Genomic DNA, 20,174 nt, shown 5'->3' with positions numbered 1-20,174 from the left:
TTTGCGTGATTGTGTGTATGTGTGTGCGTGCGTGTGTCCTGTGTGTATTTTATCAGTTTTTCTTTCAATCTCCACTATCTCTCACGAACTTTATATGACATGAGTTAAAGTACATCCTGTACAACGCCTAAGAAGGACCTTTAATAGACGAATACTGAAAATATGTGCTCGACCGTTATACAACACAACCAAGCTCCTCGTTTTGCTATAAATGCAACTTAGCCGCTCCTATAACCACCACTGATACCGTATCAACTCGCTCCTCGAACTCCTCCAACCTTTTGTAGTCGCCAGACATGCAAGTATGGACGAATGATTATCTCAGGGGCACAGGGATGGAAATGTACACCGAAACACTGAGTCCATCCTTCATTGGCATGCCGTTTGCGCAGGCGACAGAGTAAGTCTATCCGTGTACGCCAAACCAACCAAAAAAACACCCAGAAACCATTCCCTTTGTCTCTTTCTCTCTGTCGCTCTTTCTCTGTCTCTCTCTCGCTCTCTCACTCCGTTACAAAGAAAAAACTCTTTTTCGTCCTGTGTGTCCTATATTCTCTGTCTATCTTTGTGTGTGTTCGTGTGTGAGTTGTGCGTATGCTATTCACCAAATTGCTGGCCTTTTGATTTTTTCGTTTTGAAATTTTTGTTTACGGTGCTTTCACCAGGTATTCATTCCCATCAGCATCAACAACCACCCGCATTCATTCATCATCCGTATTGGAATTGTATTTTGTTTGTTCTGTTGTTCCTCGCAATGCAACTTACCCGTATCGCGCCTTGTTGGGCCCACCCCCCTCCCTTTTTTGGCACCCTGATTTTACAGAACTCACCACCCGTTCCTTGCTGGCAAGGGACGACTACCTACAATTCTTCAAAACCAATTCATTATCATACACTATAGCATCGATGAGAATCGATCGCCTGTCCATGTTCTAGTAATGCAAACTGTATGTCGATGTACACCAACTTCACCGATACTATATAGCGACACGTACAGATACAGCCATACGGAAAACTGAAGGAAACGTCTTGCGTGAACGATTGTTTCCGTTTGTCACCTTTTCACTTGCGCCTCCTCCAGGTGCGACCACCCAAGTTGTCTCACACACCACCACCACCAACATGTGCCAACAAACAAACCCAACCGCCCGGCCAAGGCAGTTTGCCTGAAAATGCTTTCGGTGTATAGTAAAAACCGTTAAAGAACTCCTTCCTGCTTGCCGTGATGTGCGAACACGGTTTCGCGCGAGCTTCCGTTCCCCTTAAGGTCTCCAATTCTGACCCATGTGCTCTAGTGTGTCCTTTTGAAGTAAGTTCTACTCGTTAGGTATTGTAAACGTCCTGTGTCAGTCGATATCTGCTTGGTACACTCCGGTTCGTAATAACTGCAGACACTGCAACCGCAGTGGTTTGCAGCGCTTCCCTCTTGCATACAACTGATTCATCGCTGTTATGGTTACATGTTGAAACTAGCTTAAGGTTTCTTTATTTTCAGTTTTAGGACATCGCTGAATTATTTCGTCCTCGCATAATCCTGCTTTTGGTGTCCTTGTGTTCAAAACCAAACCTTCCGCCCTGCGATTCTCACTATTTTGCGGAGTTACTGCGTTACCTCTCCCGTACGATTTACCGTCCCTTCAGCCGATATTGCTTCCAAGGGTAACAAACAAAAAAATATTTGCCAAACGGTGTTCGCTTTGTATCACGAAAGACTTCGTTACGAAATCTATTCAGTGACATGCTACCCTTGACATTGTCTAAGGATTGTCTAAGTCTACTGCGAGGGTCTTAATTCGCCTACATGTTTACTGGAGATCATAACTTATACCAAATACGACATAACGGCACTGACGCTAGGAACTCCTGGCAGAAACAAACTCGCTAATATCCACTAATTTTATGGACCTGGTACGTCACGGGCTCGTACAAACGGTCCCCGAATACGATTCGCGGCTACCCAGAGGTTACTGTACCATCAAATTACCTTCAACTGTCAGTGAGAGGAACAACTTACAAAAACCAAGTAGAAAACGGCGTCCGATGCAAATCTGACAGTCGTTTTACACTACATCCTTCCGCTTTGGTTATCTTTTCTGTATTTCTTCTTTCTTTCTTTCTCGCTGTCTGTCCCGAAACTCCACTAATTACAGTCGCCAGATACACAGGCCTGGCAAAATGATTACCTACAGGGTACCGGATGTGAGATGTATACCGAAACCTTATCACCTTCTTTTACCGGCATGACTTTTCCACAAGCCAGCGAGTAAGAGTCCCTTTTTCTGCTACAAATAACTACTACATCCGTTTTATCAGTTTCACGATCATTAAACAGGACAGTGTTAGACTAACCTATCTGTGATTATCATTGGAAAACATCCACCGTTGCTACTTTATTTCTACTGATCTCTCTTTTTCTACTAATGCTAGTTATAGATACAACTCAACCCACTAAAACCTGGTTAACTATTTTTTCTTACCGCTATTGCCATAGTTCTTAGTTACGTTCTCTTTCTATTGGTACAGCTACACTAACGAGAAACACTGTAACCGATGCTAGATTTCCAATTCACAATTTTCCCGCCGATTACTACACTAACACTGTTCCTACTAAACCTCTTAGTCATACTATTCTACTACTAATTTCGTCTGAAGTTTTCCTATCACTATTTTCCTACTAACTACTAGAACTACTCATCTGTCGATTGTCCTGTTTCCCTTCGTTGAGTACATCGTTTTCGTTTTGTGCCGCTAGGGGCCCATAAGATAGAAGAAAATAAAAACACAAATAGTCCATGGCTCTTCTTAGACAACTTTAACTACCAAACAGTTTGCCTGTAGATGAGCTTTCCCAGCGTGTTTTTGTTTTTCATTCCTTTCATTTTCTAATCAAATCTTTCTGCCGAGCCACGCTTTCGAAGCTTCGCTCCGAGTTCGCTAGCCATTATGGGCTCGATTAGTTGAGCCAAAGAATTCAGGCCGGACCGGAGAATGCGACACCAGATTGCGTAGTTCCGGTCGGTCCGAGTAGTGAGACAGTGCCACCCGCTGCTGCCGCGTAGTGCCGTCGCCAGTGTTTTTCTCCCACCATCGCAACGCATTCACATCCTAGCCGCGAACCCGCATAGCTCAGCCTTCTCCTCCCGTCCCCCCCCTTCGTTTAGAATGCGAACGCGAGCTAGAACGTTACCCTGTCATCAGTTACGCAGCTCCTCTCATTGGCATACCGGTGCTAAATGTTGCTACTTTCTTTAGCAAATATTTACCCGTGAGCCTTCTTTTAGTCACATGTTTGTAGTGCTCCACATTCCAAACTGGGCGAAGAATGTGGGCGTGTAGTCAGTTGTGTTATGCTTTCCTCTAACTGTTCGTCCCGCTTCTAGTTTCTAGTCGTAGTGTTGCTTACCATCTGTGCCTAAACGAAGCTAACGACTGCTGATGACTGTCACAGTGGAATGGCCCGTACGAAAGGTGACATAAACCAATAGAGGTTGATGTACTGAAATAGTGCTATTCCGGTCGGTAGTCGCTTCCGAGTCGTCCCCGTTAGTATTAGTCTGGAGAGTTGTGAACCGTAGCTGCATTGCCATATGCCGACGCTGGAGCAGATCGAGCAAACCGGACGGCTTTGCCCAGCTGCTCACTGTACACCAAGCGAACACGCAGAGACACGTACCTGTTTGAACATCTTTACCCACCGTCGTAGATTTTTTTTTAAACATCATACGCTTGTCACACGCCAGCGATCACCAGCTTTTAGCTTTCACTAGACAGAAATGCCCGCAGCAGTAGCGTAGTTATGAATGAGTCCTAGAATAAGTGCATGCCGTAGCGTTTAACCCCCCGCTCATCACCTGTACAGTCTATCATCCCACCTTAGCTGTGAGCTCCCTTCCCTTGCATCTGTGTTATCTCATTTGTGGTTTCAAGGGTCGCCCGTCTTCTGGCGAGGCGTTCTACTCATCCTCACGTCAGCCAATGGGCGTCGGGTGTCAGTTTCTAATCAAGCGCTTTCCGCATCGATCTATCCACCACTACGTAGGCTATGCTTCACCAAGCTTAAACTGTTACTGCTAGCCATCGAGATCAAGGGTGGCGAGGAAGGCAACGATAGCAAGATCTCCATCAATCCTCGGGGCGCGAAGATACTCGCCAACACGCAAGGCTTTTTCATAGCGCAAAGTGCGGACGAAGTGAAGCGGTGAGCAAGATCGGTGCCACACTCCGAGGCGAACAAGTGCCAGGACTGATTGTTTTCTCTTCTTTCCTCCTCACCTGCTCTAGGGCGTGGTTCTACTGCAAGGCGTGTCATGACGACATCAAGGACGAGACGCTGATCAAGAAGTGCAAGTGCAAAAACTGTAAGTATACGTTGCCGATGCGGCCGACACTTTCCCATTTTCCTTCACAATACAAACTTTCACAGTGTGGTGTGTGACCACACGAGTTCTACAAGAAGCCGAACCCTCTCTCACGTGCCCGACATATGTCGGGCGTCCCACATCGTCCCGGCGCTACCCAGGGATTCCATCCCCGTCAAGCAGGATATCGTCAGCTTCCCTGGAACGATCTGGTAACAAATGGCACCTGGGTCAACTTGCCCCCCTCCCCCCCCGATCCTGGACGATCGGCAACGGAAACTAAATATCCATCGTTTCCCCTTTGTTTCTCGCTCCTTCTTCGACAATCTTTCAACTACTCCAATCCATTGTAAATTGGAACACTGTCTACGTGCCATCTGGCTCTTTCCAATCTAATCTTTCTATTTCTCCACGTGTCTCTCACTCGGTCCCACTTGGCTCCTACTAGACTACCCATGTATCTGCTGTATGCCCACCAATGGTCACCCGATTGATAATCTTTTCTAATTGTTTCTATATTCTCTTGCGTACCCCGCATTGAACACCTCTCGGCGAAACTATAAACTGCACCCTTAAAAAAAAACAAAAAACTCCGTCTTCATCAACATACTGTTTAACTACCGACCACGTATGATAATTCCCCGTCAAACTGAAAAAAAACAATGATCCAAATACGACTCTGTAACTCTGTGTGCGCGTACCGCATTGTACAGTGACAGCACAAACCAGGACGAAAATAGGTGATCTAGGTAAAGCAAATGCATAAGTTTTCTCAATTATTTATTCCGTACTTAGTTTGACTCTTGTACAAAACATGTTATCGTTTTTTGTTTTTATTTCCATACGTTTCGTTCCCAGTTTGCTCTTCTATAGTTGAATTGTTTTATAACATGTTTTTCCATACATTTTTTCAAAAGTCAATTAGTTTTGTCATCGTTTTGAATCTGGTTTCCGTTTGTTTGTTTTTGTTTTTTTCGAATTGCTTTGGTTGAATCAAATTTTGTTGGCGAATCTCGCGTTTTGGCAATCAACCGTGCGGCTTAACCGGTAGCAGGGAAGCCGCTAGTACGTTGTGCGTGGGCTTGAACTTTTCCAGTTCGAAGCCCATCGCACGGTGTAAAGTTTTTTATTTCAGTTTTCATTTTGTGTCCTGTTCTAGTACAAGTTCCTTTTTATCGAAACTACTAGTTGCATTTGTATACTATTCCAAACACATTCACACCGATACACATACACACACTATCATTCGCGTTTGTCGTAACAACCAATAGCAAATGTACGCATTATTCCTCTGCAGAAGTTGTTTGCACTGTACATAGGGGGAATTTTGGCGTACTGTTGTGTTTCTATCTACTATTCTCCTTTTTATTATCTTTATCTCTCTCTTTCTCTTTGTCTGTTTTACACTGATAAAATTTTGATTTCTGATCTACCAAAAGTATCAACGCAAACGTAGTATTGATTTTTAACTTTTCGCCGACGCAAGCAACAAACGCTTTTTCTCATACCGCAGAGGTTTTGTTTTCGTATTTTCTCAAGTTTGATTAACCGTTTGTGCAACGATTTTTCAATTTTTCGATTTTCGTAAGCAGCGTTACGCTGCACTATTTCCGTTCTCTGCCATATAGATTGATGCCGGGCGTAGTTTTGCGATTTTTTTTTTCGATCAATTGCACCAATTTTTAAAACTAGCAGTAAAGCGATGCGGGGAGTTTCGTATACCTAGGATTCCTTTTCATATACTTAAGTAGAGTTGTATGATCGATCAACTGGTGCGCGGTAGTACGGACGCACTTCTTATTATCTCAAACTAGGTTCCGCGGGTTTCGTATGGCCTTAATATCGAAATTGGTTAAAGATCAATACTCAGCTTTCACAACACCAACTCTGCAATTCAATGTACATGACAGTTTGATCAAAAGCCCTTCGTCAAATATCGCCTGTGTCGTGAGGAAAGTGCAATTGTACGTGTGCTGTTTAAACTTATTCACTCTTCATGCGCTGTCCAACCTTTACGTGTACACGATTGGCCACGAGTACCTATGGTGAAGGCCGTTAAACATCCTTTATACAGTCAATCACCCTCTTACTCGATTGCATCTTCATTCCGAGCAACATGTATTTCATGAACAGCTTGTTTCACTATCCTAGAAGTAATGATTTTGGTTTGAGTTCGGTGCCCAACTGCCCGGACGCGAATGTGTGTTGTTCGTATTTTGCTGTTTTGCGCATTCAGTTCTTTTCACACATCCGAAGCGACCGCCGAAAGGCCAACTCATCATCCTACCATCCCTACTCTGAGCTGTCCTTTGCTCTGATATGTGTGTGTGCGTGTGTGTACATCTTTTTTGTATGTGTGTAAATTTGTCTAAATCACCCGAGAAGGATCCATTAGTTGTGAGTGCAGAGTGATACATATTGGCAAATGAACGCTTCTAGATCAAAAATTGGTTCACCTAACTGTTGTGCTCTGCATTTCGTGCCAGGCCGGAAGCTTAGGCTTTCCAATGATCAATGCGTCCTGATATGATTTTTTTTCCATGGCATGCTAAGTACATTGCCACCGAAAGGGCAGGAGAAAAAGGTTGGCAAATCATTGCGCAAAACCCCCACCTCTAACCGTTGACCACATATTCACATTTCTTTTCGTTCTGCATGACAGCCTGAAAAATCAGCACGATAAATCGTTTGTGTAGTTGAAGATCAGTAACCATCGTACCCGTTTTTCGTACCTACATCGTTCTTGAACGTTATCTTCTACTCACATCTTCCAATAGCATGAGTAACATCCAACAGCATCATTTCTGTCGTAGTACTACTCTATCTAAGCGATGGTCATCGGAAAGCAATTTGAGAGTTAGTGAAACGAAATTGAAATAGTTTGTAAATTTGTGTCGACGAGCCTGGTAGCTATTGTTGAGAGCTGGCCAGCCACAGATGAAGAACGTCTGATTGCTGCTGAAGTGGTTAGGCGATCAAGTGTCCTTCCCCGACGAATGAGTCAACAATATATAAACATTTGTACAATATACAACGCATTCTCCCATTGTGCTATACCATGGTGTTAACGTAGCTAAATGACTCATGACAACAAGTATCTTCTGGCTAGAGCTCATACGAAAAGGGTAGTTACCGACCCAAGACAAACGTCCCCCCCCCCCCCGGCATACGGTGAGCTGTGTTTCGGACGACTAGCGACCGCTCATTATACAGCTATATATAAGGTCTGATACAGCTCTCCATAGCCGTACTGAAGCTTCGTCGGTGCGTTACTTCCGTTACGTCAATCATCACTAGGGGTTGGGGTTAAGGTATCTTCGTCCCGTTCATCTTATGCGTCTTGTTCACATAGCGAGAGTGGACCTCCGGGAAGCATGGTGCCAGAGGGTTCTCATGAGAACGGAAATACAAAAACCAGTGTCAAAATTCCCGCCCATTCGTTCTCGTAGCGGATGGATGGTCCCCCTTCGAGAAGCACCCACAGGAGCAGATTTTTCATGGTATCTTATGAGCGCCTTCTGCGGTGAGCCCTCTCGAGCTAGCCATTTGTTGAGCCCTCCTTTTCGCAACCTCCCCACTCCTCCTTCACGCTGTTCCGTTTTTATTTATAGAATATCGTTTTTCTCTCTTATTGTACCTCTACGCCTTTCAGATGTGGGCATGATTATGATGCAGACGGGAATGGTAAAACAGGGCCTTAACTCCGCCTGTCACACTTACATCGACGGTACGATACCAAACCTTCAAGGCAAATTGTTTTTAACTGTATATTGCAAAACTATTCTATTAACTCCTGCCTTACCCACCCGAAACCCTTCAGTTATGTTCTGTTCTGTTACCCTTTACTGTCCTTTTCTTCAAACAATTAGGCCAACACCATGTTTTTTCGCCATGTCATTCAAGCGAGCATTGCTAGCGAATACCATAATTATTTCGTCCGTTTATTGACCCCAAAACCCCACAAATTCCCACTTAACAACAAACCTTTCGTATCCAAACCAAGTCCGTTTTAGTTTGGCTCTTGTTTCTGTAAAGCTCCTATCTATACTAAGCTGTACTCCTGCTCTGCTGGAACTGTACCTTTTTAACCAATGCTACATTACTTAACGATTGATACCATTTATCCGTTGATCTGTTTGCCTTTGTACATTGATTTGAATGTGTGTTATTTTACGCCTATCTTTAATTGCTACCATCCATTACATGCATTTCCGCCTACTTGAAGTACTTTTCATGAGAGATGTGTTCGGTCGTTTTAATTTTGTGTTGTGTTTTCGGTTCGTTACGTCAATTCGTTACCCGTGTCAATGGCGATGGGTTTCAATTTGTTATCTGGTTTTGTTCACTTTATATTCCCTTATTGGTGGCTGAGTTTGGACGATACCAAAACATATATTATATTTGTTCCAATGTTTTTTACTTTTCTTATATCTATCAAATTTCAACCGATAGCTTGCGCACCAAACTCCCTTAAATCAACCAACTAAATCCCGTTTATTTCTCGTTAATGCTATAACAACACTCTCGCTATACACACTCCGATTTACAATAGCTACCCGTTGCGTTACTTCTACACTGTTTCCCGCGTTCGGTATTATGTTTGTTCCGTTACCGGTCGATACGGACGACTTTTAGGCCTTCCTTCCGTTTGCTTCTGGAAACCGGTCGCCGGTTCCTCTATCCTCTTTCCCTGGCCGGAATGTGCATTTCCGTTGGCTGGACGGTTCGCCCCGACACGTCATGCCTAGGGGGCGAGAAATAGCGCACACTAGGACACCTCACCTCGGTGCATGAGTTTTGCAAAACAAACAAAAAAATACACACACAGCCTGTTTCTTTTTCATTGGCACGGTTCGGTTTGTTCGAGCGATGATTGTAGTCAAGCGAAACACATTTATCTAAATCCCTAGGTTATATCCTACTGCCCATCACTGAAAAGGAACGATTCCATTCCTTTCCCGACACTCATTCGGGCGTGCTTTCTAAGTCCTCTGCATTCCAGCAAATTATACCATCGACGGATGGAAGTAAATTAAAAATGTGCCTTCCCAGAGGAAGGTAGTTCCATCATAAGGCGAACCTAAACGCTGGAACCAGCTGCTTGGTGTCCATCCCGTCGGTGTACACTTCGAACTCGATTAAACATATCTGTTAGCTGTTTTTATGTTTCCTCCAGCGGTACTATCTGAGCTTAAGCCAGTTTTCTTGTGTGGTTGGTATCAGATATTACAGAACCGAGCCAAATAAGGGCTTTTTCAAAAATATGTTTTAAGCAAATGAAATCAAATTTGTAAAGACCCAGTAAGTGAGAAGAAAATGCTACACCGGAATTGTGGCCTATAGCTCATCAACGAATATTGTGTAGCTATGTATAACCTATGTTACGAGGTACCCGTCACCATGTGGCGTATTGTTGTGTGTGCCTTAGGAGTTCGTTTTTGTTTTGTTTTGTTAAAAAGATCTCATGTTGTATACTGTTTACATGTGCTGCATGAATATGTATATTTAAACTGCGTCAAACAAACCCATCCTTGTACAGCTCGTCGGAAATCGTGAATCGCAAGGTATTTTAAAGTTCTCAACGAGTACCAACCGACTTAGTTTTCCTTTGCAAATGGTCTCAGGTTGTTTACATCAAAAAGTTCTTAAGGGTATACCTCCATACCAACGGAATGGGTAATCGAACACATATTGGTCAAGCAAGTGTCTCCTGGAGGTCTCGGTTTCCTTTGAACAGCAATCTTTGGTACCACCATCTTTCTTGTGCTCTTCTCTTAAGGGAGCTTTGTTCTGAATTGTATTTCATCCCTTTCTCTTTTTCTCCATCTGTTTCTCTCTCTTTCTCTCCCGCTTTTTCTCTTGTGATTTTCCTCGCCCTCTTTAACTCCTTTTTTCTAACTATTTCCCCACGCTGTGAACATGTTGCCTCGAACAAGTCCACCTACTATGAAAGTTTGCCTAGTTATCATGCAATTCTTTTGTGTTTCCTTCTGCTACCGCCGTCGCTCCACAAGTTCGTCGTTTGTCTCGAACGCTTGGTCGTCGTTCTTTTGGCAAATCAAGATCACACAGATCCTGACAAATGGCCTCTGACCTCGTGCTGCATCGATTCAAAGCAGATGGCTTCTACCACTTTTACTACTACTACTACTGCTACTAATTCTACCACGAATCATAACTCACGCCTCATCTTAATGCATTTTGACTACTGATTCTTTCTCTCTTTTTTTTCTTTATCTCTTCCAATCATTATCATATTCGTTCGTATTCGGTATTCGGATAACCCCCGTGTGTGTCTCTGTGTGTGTGTGTGTCCATCCGTCCGTCTTTGTGTGAAACCTTCTGCTTCCACCCACTACTCTTCTGCTTCTGCCTTCGGTTGCGTGACATCCACGTTAACGCGTCACACTTGAACTCGAACGAAACGTTTCGCTGGTCGAACGCGGTCCCTCGCGTAACCGGAACGGCATTCACTTTTGTAATTCCAAACGAAAACCAAAAATACGCAAATACTGCACCTCAATGCAATACTAGTGGCAACGTTCAGAAAAGGCGTCCGAGCGATTCAGATTGTTGGACGTGCAAGTACGTATGATTGTTTAAAACATAAAACCCTTATAATGTTAGGTAACTATGTCACAGATCGATGCTATGATGTATATTGTATGTTTCTTTTTTCGTTTCGTTACGTCCCTTGGAATTTGTCTTTCGGTTTTTTTGTTTGTTTTGTTTATGTTTGGAACGGAATATACCCTAGAATAGAGAGACCACTAATGGGCGCCATCTTGTCGGTAGCCGTGTATGATCGTCGACCACAGTACTGTAACCATAGATCTGTCGTGTACATTTTTGGTTTTTTGTTTCTACGTGTCGTTTCCTTGTATCATTCCCTCCATGCCGAGGGTCAGCCTCACCAGTTCTAGTATCGTCAGAGACGCTGTACCAAGCAACTTCCACCACAGTCAGGTCCACCCAAACTCATGTGTCAGTCGATGTTTGTTTTCGTGTCCTTTTTTAGACGGTTCATTTTAATGCCATTAGAACAGACACCCATCGTTGTGCTGGAGACTGCTCTGATTAAATCTTAATTGATTGTTTTTTGATCAATGGTTCAATGTTATAAAAATTAATGTCGCAAGTCGCAGTTAGTTGTCAGTAAGTTTTTAGTACACAGGCATTTGTATCAAACAGGAAAGAAGAGAATATCTGTTGAAACCTTGGTAAGCTGTAATAAATTTAATTACCCTCATGTAGTTGTCTTAGTAAGAAGTAAGGCAAGGGAAAAGCAAAGAAAAGTAACAATTGAGTTCAGTTTACATCACAAAGCAAGACCAATAACATTGTGTTTTATCAGTAAGCATATATATTTATAAAAACACATTTCCAGCGCAGACTGCTGCTGACGAAATAATTTCGAGGAAATCTTAATTGTTCTATGCAGGATTTTAAATTCCCAGCAAAATATTGCCAGCACTCACAACCAGTCTCTATTAGGAACATTATCATAGGTCGTTCGAAAAACGTTGTATTGCGTGTCGCTTCAGTTACTCTGTATGTTTGTGGTTTTCGTCGTAATCCTAAAAGTTTTCCTGTTTTGGTTTTATTTTATAATGTCACTAGCCATTCCACTCTTTGTTTCTCAAGTGCGCCCCAAATCGTTTCCTGTAGAGAAATTATTCTCATCGAAATTAAACAGCTTAACTCTCGCACACGTTCCGTTTCCCTCGATAAGATTCGAGCCCTCAAGCAGAAAAAAGCAAGGGAAAGCCGAACTGTGAAGTTGCAATTGGCCGTTCTACAGACGAAAGGATTTGCAATCCACACTCTCTTCCTGGCCCCCACGCCCCTCACCATCACCCCCGTCCCGCGGAGTTAGTTTTATTTCATAATGTGTGTCATCAGTTAACTGTGTTTTGGGAGCTCTAGCATCCATGTATATTTACTCACGAATCAACTACCACCGTTTACTGATTATGATCACCTTTATTCCATGCTCTGTAACTAACTCTCCCTGCGCGTTGAACGGCTATGAACGGCGAACAAACGTATCTTGGGGCTACACAACAAAATACCTCAAAACCCCCTCAAAACCGAAATGTAAACCGATATGACAAAACACAACAACCAAAACAAAAAAAAAAAAAACAAACAAAATCACGAACAAACTTTTCGTAATCTAGCCGACGAAATATTGCATCCAACACGTAAGTTCCTACGCTGTTACCGCTATCTTTTAAGTGCAGTAGAATAGAGAACAAATTGAGAGGAAAAATGCAACTGCAGCAGCTTGTGGTTCCGATGCATTCGATGCGCAAAAGTAGGCGATCGAATGATCTTTTTTGAAAACAACTAAAATTCAAATAAAATACGTTGCTCTTTGTTAGTGTTGTGCCACGACCGGATAGTCGCTATGCTGCGCTTTACTGTGTGGAGGGGGAGAAAAACATCCAATTCACTATGCCAACGCTATGCACCATGTGTGCTTTTGCTGTGCAACGTACGCCTTACTCTGCACTACCAAATTTGTGGAACGCCTTTTGCCAGGCTTGTGCAATGCAAAACGATTTGATTCTAAATTTCCATGCAGATCGTCGTAATGATGCGGTCTTCAGGGTGTCGACATTGGCAACCGGGCCTTTTATCTGCGATGGGCATTCCGCTACTGCCCTCGATCTCCACAGACCATCGTGATGTGGTCGGTGGATATTTGTTCAAAATTAAACTAACGACGCTAAATCAAGCTAAGGTAGTACTTATCCAACGAAGCGTTAAGGGATCACTGAATTCAAGAGTCTTTATATTAAAAATAAAATTAAAAAAAAAAACAAAAGCTTAAGTAGAGTACGAACACCTGCGCACACCTACCAACACACATCGTAGAGAAGATGTTCACTTTTAGCAGTAGATAGTGTAATATGTCATCACTTTGCAACAATCGTTAGATGCTCGTGCGTGTCCCGCAACATTAGCTTAGCATACCAATGGCACACATTCTACTATTGCTAGAGGCTACATTCATCAACACTACCACCCACCAGCATCACCACCACCACCCCCACACCCACACCCACTCGATCAATTCACACAAAAGTCATCACAATCGATCGTGCTTTGCGTGCGTCTCTTTGATGGCTACGTTCATCTTGCACTTATTTTTCGATCTTTCCCTAGCAGTGTGTTACTTTGTACAGTTTAAAAATCTTTCCTCGAATTTCCTAGATGATAATTGCAAAAATTGCTTAGCATACCAAAGAAAATAAGAAAAAAAGATACGTTTTAAAGCAAAAGTATGTCACGCTTTCTAAACCTGCTCTGAGTGCTTTATTTGTTTTCGTACGGCTGTGTGTTGAAGTAAATCGATTTATCGCTTGCAGAATGGTAATACGTAATAGTAATAAATAAAAATTAAGTAAAATCACGCTCACCGAACTTTGAATTGTGCCTGTTACGTCTAGCAAATAAAAAAATAACACTTATTGGATTGTTTAACTATTTAATGTTTTTATTTGTCTTTCTCGAAACATGCTTATCTTTCTCTGCGTTTCGGTCAATTTCTTTAAATATTGCTTTCATTTTGTCGTCGCGTTAGCGATGGGAAAAAGCCATAGCCTTTCACCTTTTTGACGCTTTCCTCAACTGCAACACAATTATGGCTTCTCGATAATCATTAGCTAGTGAACAACGACGGCATTTGCTGTTTTCTTTTTTTTTTTTAACTTCTAGCTTCTAGTTTTTTATACACTACAACACAAATCAAGAGTTACGATATCAGCTATTATCTGATTAGACCAAATGTTTCCATACATTATTTTTAACGTTTTCAAATTTTTCCGTAGTGAATTTTGATCTAGTTCCTTTTTAACCATTTTTCTTCAATTTTTATTCCTTATTTTTGGCTTTCGTTGTACATTGAGCAACACGTTTGCTGCCGAAGTGAACCGATTTTAGAGCTCTTGTTTGTATGACTTTTGCAGACGACGGTCATCATCCTGCTCCCACGTTCACCCCACCGGAACTTCCGAAGCGGGTGCATGTTCGTGGCATTTCATCGGGTAAACTGAACTCTCTTCTTCGAGCTCTCCGTCACGCTTCTATGCAACCTCTTGTTTTCTTCTAATGTTACGTTCGTTTTCTGTCCCCAAGCCACAAGAAAAAAAAAAATATCTATCACCACCGCCCTACGACCCAGAAACACGTTGTTTGTAGCGTTTGTTTCTTACGTTCCATTTGTCACACCTTGTTCCACGGTCCTTTGTTCCTAGCGGGAATCTTGCAAATGTTATGTTTTCTTACTCGGTTCGGTTTATGCTTTCATTTGATCGGTCAGTGCTGATGCTTTATGATATATTTTTCTTTTTTGTGCAACATCGCGTGTGAACTTATTCGAAACACTACAGTTCTGAAATTGAGTTAGTTTTGCAATATTTTGCTATTCAGTTTACATTCTTCTATAATGGTAGTGTACCGTGCGCCATTTGAAAGGCCTTGCTTAAAATAATTCCATAAACTTCAACTTCAAGCCAGAATATATTTGCGGGCACAAATTTTGCGTAATGAACAATTGGATAGTATACTTGATGATCTTCTGAACAGCGAGAAACACTTAAAGTATATCAAGAGTAGGTACTTGAAACCATACTTTACCTTCGCGAAATAACCAACGATTATAGATTTCTAAGATACAAATATTTTATGACACCACTCAAACACATTCCATACGATCGAACACACAGCGCGCTGTTAACGAAATCAGACAAAGAATATGAAATATGTTTGATCCCAAAAAGGGATCTTTTGAAGGTTAATGTCATGGCAGCTGCTTCATAGTTGAAAGCCCCCTTAAAATGGAAGTTTTGCTCAGAAGTAAATTTCAACAAAAGCGCCTACAAGTAGATAGAATTTCCCTTCCAAATCCAACTAGGTAGCAGTGAAACTTCCTCGGGAGAGAGTTCGTGAGAAAATGAGCCACACATTTGCCGAAGTATATTTAAAGCCTCAAGATAGTACCTCTACCGTTTGGTGCTTCTTAACGCCATCGTTTCGTGATAACCTTTTTACGATAGAATTAGTCGTTCGTTTTCCCGTAGATAAGACCGTGTGTGTTGCATCCGAGTTGCTGGTATGATTTTCGCCTTCGTTTCAACAGTAGGTCGAACTCTGCTGTACGTTTGTGTAGAGGCTTTAGCTGGTTCATGGCATGCGATTCCCAGTGTTTTGTTTGAAATTAAGTTCCGACCGTTAGTACATAGCCTCTGGTGACGGAGCTGGTACGAAAAAATATTTCCGTTTGTATTGTAACTACGATTTTGCCTTTTTTCCACCACCATTTGTTTGCTTGCTTTTACATTAAGTTTCTTTTATTAAATTTGTTAATAGTGCATAAGCGGAAATGTTCGTCCGAAACATTATACGACCAACATTGCGTATAATGTATCGGCGAATGCGGATATAATTCTATTACCTATATCTAGTGCGCAAACCCGGCGACAACCATCAAGACTAATGTGCGTTCCGTTGTTCTTTTCTAACCTACAAAACAAAACCAAACCCTCAAATCGAACACGATCAAAACAAATCAACCATGCACCCCCGTGCACGTCCTCGTCCTGTATGTGCGCATTCGATCAACCGCCTGCAACCACCATCGTGCGCCATAATCGTCATCCGATTCGTTAAAAACCGCAAACAACAACAACAAAAAATACAATTATCACAACATCCAAACCATGACTGTAACCTTTTCCACTACAAACACAACCAATCGAAATTCATCACACGTGACGTGCAATGTCCTGAATGGATCGAATCGAAACCATAAATCCGCACACCCAGGCGATATTACTCGGGATCGAGAGGATATAAATTGTGAGTTTCAAACTGAATGTTTCTTCTACTCGGACGTTACTGTGTTGTTAGCTACTTCTTTATCGCTATCTCCTCCTTTCTCTGTCGTTGAAAGTGTCAGTGGTTTATTTTGTGTTCTGTTCTTGTCCTTGCTCTTTTGTTCTCTGTTCGATGTTGTATCTTTCAGCTCAGAGTGAATCTTAAACATCTCTATCAACCTACTTTTCTTTTCCACTATCTCATTGTTTATCTCTTTTCTCTTCTTGCTTTACATTTATCCTTCATTATGTTTGTGTTGTTTTTGTCTAGTCCCTTATGTATTTTTTTTTTCGTCTGTTTACTTCTTTAATTGACTGCCGTTAACTGTCACTTTTAAATCCCTTTTCTAATTGTTGTACCTTCGATTTTATTCTGTTTTGAACTGATCGTTCGATTGGTGGTTCGTATTCCGCAAAAGTAAAGCCGTTTCCCTCTGTTCGCTCAGTGTGTTCGTGTATTCCCATCGTTTGGCCTCCTCTGGCCTTTTTGGACCATTTGGCAAGGGGCACTGTTTTTCACATACAGTTTTTTATGCTTGTGTCGCCCCATCAAATATAGTGATCAACCGTAATCGCCGAAGCAACGTGTCGATCAGCGGCTCCAACCAGATGCTAAACTCCACAAAACAAGTTAACAAAGTGAAGCCGAATGTAAATAGGCAACCACCGGACAATTTAATGTCGCCGTCGACGTACAACAGGTAGGTACAGAGGTTTGATGCCTCAGCGGTAGTTACAATAATTTTCCAATCTGGAAGGTGGTGATCCACCCAAAAGTAAACGATATTGGTAAAGTACCCTCTATAATCCGTAAACGTGAGGATTATTATCATATTCGGAAACACAGATTATTGAAGCGTCCTAGCGTAGGTTCCGAACCGATGTTTATGTAAATGGCCACATAAAAAACTATCCTAGGAACAGACGACCGACACAATCGAATATATCAAAACGAAAGTATCTTACACGCCAAAACTGCTGTTCTTTCAGGCCTCCCGAAACCGAACCAAGCCCCTACGCAGGCTATCAACTCGCGTATGAAGTGAAGAAGCTCATGTATGCACACAATTCTTTACCTCTTTACCTAGCTACAAACTATGGTTTTTTGTTTCTTCACCCCTTTTAATATACATTTTGTTTTTCCAATGCCACGCTGCAAGACCCCCTAGTACTTCACATTCTATATTTGGTTATTTCTGGTTTTGTGGTCGGTTTGGTTTGGTTTGCCGTACATTGTAGATTTTACTGCCATCTTGTTTGTATCCCCCTTTTTTTATTTTGTGGATGCAGCATTACGTTTCGTTCCCTCCTGTTAGAGATTATCCCAACACCGTATGTGTCGTGTAGTTTGGTATTCGCTCCTTCGCCACACAAGATTGAGAAAATCTTTTACCAATGTCTGAATATTTGATTTCTTTTGTTTTGAAAATTTCAAACTCATTATTTGGCCGTATAGTTTAAACGACGCATCCCGTCTGCTTCCCACGTAGGAGAAGTTTTATGTCACAGCAACACTCCATATGAACACCAGAAACATCTCCACCACATACACACTAGAAACATGCTCCCACAACGTTATTCGATATGCTCAGTTGCGATATTGATTGGAAAGCCTTTCGTTTCGTTACCGTACCCGAATGCTTCTTTGGTAGTTTTGCTTTCGAATGCAGTGGCCAACGGCGGAGTGTTGGTTGCGCGGAAGCAAATAATCGGCTAACGGTTTCGTTCCACCTTCCACACGCAATCCTTCCCAGGCCGACCAGTCGTGGCAGCGGTTCCGGGGCGCAGAGCCAAAACGGGGTGACGCTGCAGGCGGGCATCGCCGACGACCAGTCGAAGGACTTCGACTTCGAGAAGACGGAAATGAAGTACGACTCGACGGGCATGTTCCACTGGAGCCCGGCAAAGAGCCTAGAGGAGTGCATACTGGTAAGCGCACTAAGAGGTGCCGCTGTTCTTGAAAAAAAAACTCCGTATTTCATTTTCATTCAATTCTTATTATTACCAGGATCGAAATCAGGCCGCCATGACGGTACTGAACGGCCACGTGGTCGTGTGCCTGTTTGCCGATCCGGACTCGCCGCTCATAGGACTGCGGAATCTGGTGATGCCGCTGCGGGCGTCCAACTTCCACTACCATGAGCTGAAGCACGTCGTCATCGTGGGCTCGGTCGAGTACATTCGGCGGGAGTGGAAGATGTTGCAGAATTTGCCGAAAATATCCGTACTAAACGTAAGTTTTGCTGGCTGGCCACCCGTCCTCGGTTGCGGGCCTTTCAATCTAGCGGGCAAAAACAACCTTCGCCAACCTTTCCTTGCAGGGGTCGCCTCTCAGTCGAGCGGATCTGCGGGCCGTCAACGTCAACCTATGTGATATGTGCTGCATCCTGTCAGCGAAAGTTCCTAGCAACGATGACCCGACGCTAGCCGACAAGGAGGCCATTCTGGCCTCGCTGAACATCAAGGCCATGACGTTCGACGACACGATAGGCGTACTCAGCCAGCGAGGCTCGGAAGCAGACAATTTAACTCCCGTAGGTAGTCCCATAGTGCTGCAGCGTCGCGGTTCGGTGTACGGTGCCAACGTGCCCATGATAACAGGTACGGTGTAGGGTGGCTATACATTGCCCTCAGTCAGTGATCTAACTCGTCGGGGTTTCGGTCCACAAACTCTTATCATCCCACAGAGCTAGTGAATGATAGCAATGTACAGTTTCTGGATCAGGACGACGACGACGATCCGGACACGGAGCTGTATCTAACGCAACCGTTCGCCTGCGGTACAGCGTTCGCCGTTAGTGTGTTGGATTCGCTTATGTCAACGGTAGGAACAAAGAGTGCACACAACTCTATTGCTCAACTAATCACCGCTTGTCGGTATCGTTCGCAGACTTACTTCAATCAAAACGCCTTAACTCTCATTCGTTCGTTAATCACGGGTGGAGCGACACCGGAACTAGAATTAATCCTAGCCGAAGGGGCAGGCCTTCGCGGTGGCTACAGCACGCCGGAAAGCTTAAGCAACCGAGACCGGTACGTACACTGCGTTGCGCATAAACTGGTAGCAAGATCGCAGCGGTATCAGTTCTCATCATTATATTTTTGCTGAATTCTTTCTGCGATTTTTGGGATAGATGTCGCGTCGGCCAGATATCGCTGTACGATGGGCCACTAGCGCAGTTCGGCGAAGCTGGCAAGTACGGGGATCTGTTCGTGGCCGCGCTCAAATCGTACGGGATGCTCTGCATCGGTCTGTACCGTTTCCGTGATACCAGTTCGAGCTGTGACGCCAGTAGCAAGCGATACGTCATCACCAATCCACCGGACGACTTTTCCCTACTGCCAACCGATCAGGTAGGTGGCGATGGTGGCCAGGTGGGAAGATCTCCCCGTGCCTAGCTCATGGCTCATGGTCGTTTTTTTTTTTAATGCTTCACAGGTGTTTGTGCTGATGCAATTCGATCCCGGGCTGGAGTATAAACCGGCAACGGTGCGTGGTCCATCCGGGGGTGGCCGAAATCAAAACAGCCAGGCGGCCGGTGTCGGCGGCGGCGGATCGAACAAGGATGACAACTCTTGACTATTACTGTGTAGCGCCCTCACCGATGGACCCTACTCATACATATGAACAAAAGAAACTGATTTTATATACCAGATTGCGCTCTATATCAAGCGACTCCTGCGCAAGCTCGTTTACATTTTCCGACCCTCGTTCGCGCGGGCATCCGCGGTGAAATCGTAATCGGGATAAACACGTGGACGACACAGACAGAAACACGCATACACACCAACACACACCTTGAGACACTCGCTGCCAGGATTAGAGGGATATAGTGCACTGTCTAGTATATAAAACCATTCGCAGCCGCAAGTTTACTATGCACGCACAGTACGGTGCTGTCCAAAGAATGGGATTGGAATGGGTCGACGGGAC

At 43.5% G+C, this 20,174-nt stretch overlaps 1 protein-coding gene across 19 annotated transcripts in view; it reads left to right on the top strand.

The window, feature by feature from the left end:
* The window catches only part of LOC131289804 (calcium-activated potassium channel slowpoke), a 59,173-nt gene extending 39,353 nt beyond the window's left edge, over positions 1-19,820 (top strand). For 4 of the 19 annotated variants that reach the window (XM_058319132.1, XM_058319131.1, XM_058319128.1 and 1 more), the window contains exons 11-23: positions 288-400; positions 4,040-4,198; positions 4,282-4,358; positions 5,072-5,107; positions 16,191-16,223; positions 16,800-16,941; positions 17,995-18,169; positions 18,249-18,473; positions 18,562-18,841; positions 18,928-19,064; positions 19,131-19,273; positions 19,375-19,594; positions 19,680-19,820. In XM_058319132.1, coding sequence (XP_058175115.1) covers positions 288-400; positions 4,040-4,198; positions 4,282-4,358; positions 5,072-5,107; positions 16,191-16,223; positions 16,800-16,941; positions 17,995-18,169; positions 18,249-18,473; positions 18,562-18,841; positions 18,928-19,064; positions 19,131-19,273; positions 19,375-19,594; positions 19,680-19,820 — 1,881 coding nt within the window. Of the gene's footprint in view, positions 1-287; positions 401-2,150; positions 2,264-4,039; positions 4,199-4,281; positions 4,359-5,071; positions 5,108-8,010; positions 8,086-10,892; positions 10,956-14,332; positions 14,411-16,190; positions 16,224-16,799; positions 16,942-17,230; positions 17,297-17,994; positions 18,170-18,248; positions 18,474-18,561; positions 18,842-18,927; positions 19,065-19,130; positions 19,274-19,374; positions 19,595-19,679 lie in introns of all 19 variants that reach the window. The other 15 variants (XM_058319119.1, XM_058319120.1, XM_058319133.1 and 12 more) reach the window with 13 other exon arrangements.
* The last annotated feature ends 354 nt before the right edge of the window (positions 19,821-20,174 follow it).

This window comes from Anopheles ziemanni, chromosome 3, assembly GCF_943734765.1.
Source record: "Anopheles ziemanni chromosome 3, idAnoZiCoDA_A2_x.2, whole genome shotgun sequence".
Taxonomy (NCBI): domain Eukaryota; kingdom Metazoa; phylum Arthropoda; class Insecta; order Diptera; family Culicidae; genus Anopheles; species Anopheles ziemanni.
The sequence above is the reverse complement of the archived record's forward strand: the minus strand, read 5'-3'. Positions and strand labels throughout refer to the sequence as shown.